General features: G+C 50.2%; 1 protein-coding gene across 1 annotated transcript; it reads left to right on the forward strand.

Annotated features, from left to right (window-relative positions):
* The first annotated feature begins 322 nt into the window (after window positions 1-322).
* Window positions 323-4,112, forward strand: LOC123129184 (probable 3-ketoacyl-CoA synthase 20). Its single transcript, XM_044549422.1, has 2 exons — window positions 323-1,200; window positions 3,154-4,112. Exons 1-2 carry the CDS (start codon window positions 484-486, stop codon window positions 3,952-3,954), a joined length of 1,518 nt encoding a protein of 505 aa, XP_044405357.1. The 5' UTR covers window positions 323-483; the 3' UTR covers window positions 3,955-4,112.
* Window positions 4,113-4,411: the final 299 nt, after the last annotated feature.

Below are 4,411 nucleotides of genomic sequence, written 5' to 3' on the forward strand. Positions count from 1 at the left end.
TAGTCTATACAAGTGCTTCACTGATGAGCAAGGGAACAGCCTCTGTGCCAATCTTAAATATTGAGGCTCAGGCACGCACGTTCCAGAATTTAATCCTATCTATGGCAGGTTACTTTTGACCATTTCTCACTGCTCCCTGATACGTAGTACTACAAAGATCAAAATCCATGTGCTGCCTGCCCATACTACAATACAATGGGCAGTACTCCTACTAGCTGATAGACGGAGGGAAAACGGAAGTCGATCGATGGAGGAGGCAGCTGCATCGGCACGTACGTCGTCACAGTTATTACTTGATGTGCATGCCGCTGGCCTCCTCATCAGCCACCTGCCGCAGCTCGGCATTAAGGCCTCCCCTCCCTCCTCCAACCCTATAAATCCACGCGTGCTCGGCCTACTGCTCGCACTCCATTCACGTACGGTTCTCCCAGGTCAACAACAAGAGTGAGTAGTGAGAGTAGATAGAGGCCGCCATCGATCGCCATGGAATATAGGCAGCTGGTGAGGACGGTGAAGCAGGCGACGAGGAACCACGCCGGCCTGATGTACCACCGTTTGGTAAGCCACATCCCCCACGTGCTGGTGGTCACGGTGCTCGTCGTGGTGGCGCCGCAGCTGTCGACGCTGACGCCGGAGAAGGCGCGCGCCCTTTGGAACACAGCAGTGAACGCGCCGGCGCTGGCCATGGCGTGCTGGGCGGCGGCACTGGCGGCGTACACGTACGCGTCGTCGCGGCCGCAGCCTGTGTACCTGGTGGACCTGGCCGGGTACAAGCCGCCGGTGGAGCTGGAGGCCTCCCGCGCCAAGACCATCGTGCACTTCTCGCGGTGCGGGCGGTTCAGCGAGCAGAGCATGGCGTTCCAGAAGCGGATGCTGGAGCGGTCGGGGCTGGGCGAGGCGACGCACTTCCCGATGTCGCTGATCCGGCTCCCCGTGGACATGTGCGACCGGACGGCCATGGAGGAGTCCCACGCCGTCATCTTCGGCGTGGTCGACGAGGTCCTCCGCAAGACCGGCGTGGACGCCGGCGACGTGGGCGTGCTCATCTTCAACTCGAGCCTGCTCAGCCCGACGCCGTCCTTCACGTCGCTCATCGTGAACCGGTACAGGTTCCGCGACGACGTGGTGACGCACAACCTCAGCGGCATGGGCTGCAGCGCCGGCATCATCGCCATCGACCTCGCCAAGCGCCTGCTCCAGGTACGTACTCCTACTGTACGTGCTCGACGGCGACCACATGCACGCTGGCTCACTCACTGACACCTATCTTCATTAGGTATTAATGTCTAGCGAGTGCATTGGTGCATGCATGCATGCATGGCCAATGGCTGGTCCTCTTGGGCGGCCCGTATGCATGCATGTCGTTCAGATGCGTATGGAGTAAATATGTATAGTACTACGTACCTTTTTTTAGGCCGGGCGCATGGTACTGTTTTTTCTGTGACCGACTACGATGACTTTAGGAAAATGTCAATAACTTTTTTTTTGCGGGGTAGGAAAATGTCAATAACTAGGAGTAGAAAATATAGTGCCCTTTTTGTTTGTACATCTCATTCTTTTGTGGCTAAGAAAAAGATGTGCGCAAACCCATATCATGCATCTCTTAACAAAATATAGGGCTTAAGCCATAATATAAGATCGATGGAAATTTCCTTCATACTACTCCTGAGATGTTTTGGCATGTCCCACAATAACATCAACATCAACATCGAATGATTCGAATCACTTGTGCTTCATTAGTCCATTTAATTTGTACAGAAATCAATAAATATGGCAGCTGGCAATGCCGCAATATGAGATTCCTCTATGACAAGGGCTTCACTGAGTAGGACCTCCTGCATGTTTCTGCCAGGGAACAGCCTCTGTCTCAATCTTAAATATTCAGGCTCAGACACGCACATGGCAGAATTTAATCCTATGCCAGCTTACTTATTGACCATTGCTCACTGGTCTGTCCTCTCTTTGATACGGTGGCCGGTCGACGAACATCGGGTTAACTTCAAAAAATCAGGGGGAGAGAGAGAGAATTAGTTTGGAAGGTTAAGTAAATCTTTGTAGGTCTAGCATTATTGCTCTTTTAGGCTGGTTGTAATGGGGAGTACTTTCTCTATTCCTAAATATTTGTCTTTTCAAAGATTTCAAATGGGCTATCACATACGGATGTATATAGACATATTTTAGAGTGTAGATTCACTCGTTTTACTCCGTATGTAGTCACTTGTTGAAATCTTTACAAAGACAATTATTTAGGAACGGAGGTAGTATCATGCATATGATACTAGTGATACTACCTCTCTAATACATAGTATCATATATTAGTATCATGTATTACTTTACTTATTGTCATGCATGACACAAAGTAGCATATCATTTATTATTATATGGTATCATGTTATGATATTCCATCATCCCTTTCTTCATTTAATGTTATGACACCTCATCAAAGTAGTTGGCATGCGTGATAGTACTAACTATGATACTACCATTACGACCAATCTTAGTACTTCTTCTAGGTGTTTTTAGTCTACATGTAAGTTTTGTCTAAAGTCAAAATATCTACAATTTACTTAAAATTATAGATATAAGTATCAACATTCACAATGCTAAATCAATATCATTTGATTCATTAGAAAATATAGTTTCGTCTACATATATTTAGTATTGCAAAATTTGATATCTTTTTAGTATAAATTTGGTCAAAACGTATGAAATTTGACTTGACACAAGAAATCTTATACACGGAGTTAAAATGAACAAAGGGAGTAATACCTGATAATGGGAGAAAAAAAACACTTGAAACCGGGGGGAAACGCAACTGGATCGAGAGCTATGCATGCGCCCATGCCCGTAAATTAATACGACCACATGATGGTCCATTCCATTGCTCCAGTCCAGAGATCCACAGCGTGTAATGGCGCGCAGCTAGGTTTGGTCTACCGCGCGACAAGGACTTTGGTACGGCTTTAAGTGGAGCACGGCCCTCAATGCGCGTGGGGCGCTCGTACACTATGCTACTGTTGTATACATGTGGCTGGTCCTATAGATCCAGAAAATAAAATTGCATCATAGTAGATATGAATGATAGTATTCCAGAGAGCACTATACACTGAGTTGTTGTCAACGTTGATTGTTTTCTGTGGTGTGGTGTTGCAGGTACACCGGAACACGTACGCGCTGGTGGTGAGCACGGAGAACATCACCCTCAACGCCTACATGGGCAACAACCGCCCCATGCTGGTCACCAACACGCTCTTCCGTGTCGGCGGGGCGGCGATCCTCCTCACAAACCGGGCCGGCGACCGGGCGCGGTCCAAGTACCAGCTGATCCACACGGTGCGCACCCACCGCGGGGCGCACGACCAGAGCTACGGGTGTGTGACCCAGGAGGAGGACGAGGTCGGCGAGGTCGGGGTGTCCCTCTCCAAGGAGCTCATGGCGGTCGCGGGCGAGGCCCTCAAGACCAACATCACCACGCTCGGCCCCCTCATCCTGCCCATGTCGGAGCAGCTCCGCTTCCTCGCCACCGTCGTGCTCAAGAAGGTGTTTCGCGCCCAGGTCAAGGCCTACCTGCCGGACTTCAAGCTCGCGCTCGAGCACTTCTGCATCCACGCCGGCGGCAGGGGCGTCCTCGACGAGCTGGAGAACAGCCTCAAGCTCAGCCCCTGGCACATGGAGCCTTCTAGGATGACGCTCTACAGGTTCGGCAACACCTCCAGCAGCTCCCTCTGGTACGAGCTCGCCTACTGCGAGGCCAAGCGCCGGATCAAGAAGGGAGACCGCGTCTGGCAGATCGCCTTTGGCTCCGGCTTCAAATGCAACAGCGCCGTGTGGAGAGCGCTGCGTACCATTGACGATGCTGGTGAGAGCCCATGGACCCAGGACGTCCATGTACTCCCGGTCGACGTGCCCAAGGTGGTGCCCATTGACGAGACCTCTTACCAAGTTCCAATCTAGCTAGCTAGTTGGCTGGCTTTGCTTCCGTGGAGCATGTATCACCGATTTTCAGGCTTAATTAATCAGGCGAGAGTTTTTTTATGTCTTGATTATTAATTTCATTTTCATGTAAATCTCAATGAACGGGCAACAAAATTCAATCGATTCATCTTCCAGCATTAGTGTTGCCAGGGAGATCAAATAGTATATGGACCCGGATACGGAGCTGACGTTAGATCTGAAAAAAAAACGGAAATGTTTGCAGGGATGAACTCGCGAGCGCAAATCAAAATGGAGAGGGCAACTAATTAAGGAGTGCTCCTTTGGGAGCCCTCCCAAGGGTAACTTAGGGTGGGCTGGGAGCGCGTCAGTTGGCGTGCTCTGGGCCGCCACCACGTGTCCCATATTGTTTCCTTCGGATTTTTAACGCGTTTTCTGGTCTTAGATGACTTTTTCGGCTTCTCGGTTTTCCGTCAGT

Source organism: Triticum aestivum, chromosome 6A (genome assembly GCF_018294505.1).
Source record: "Triticum aestivum cultivar Chinese Spring chromosome 6A, IWGSC CS RefSeq v2.1, whole genome shotgun sequence".
In the NCBI taxonomy this organism is placed as follows: Eukaryota; Viridiplantae; Streptophyta; class Magnoliopsida; order Poales; family Poaceae; genus Triticum; species Triticum aestivum.

Excerpts from the sequence above, each read along its gene's own strand:
- LOC123129184 (XM_044549422.1), top strand. The coding sequence starts at position 484 with ATGGAATATAGGCAGCTGGTGAGGACGGTGAAGCAGGCGACGAGGAAC. Across the intron at positions 1,201-3,153 it reads TCGCCAAGCGCCTGCTCCAG|GTACACCGGAACACGTACGC; the intron begins GTACGTACTCCT and ends GTGGTGTTGCAG.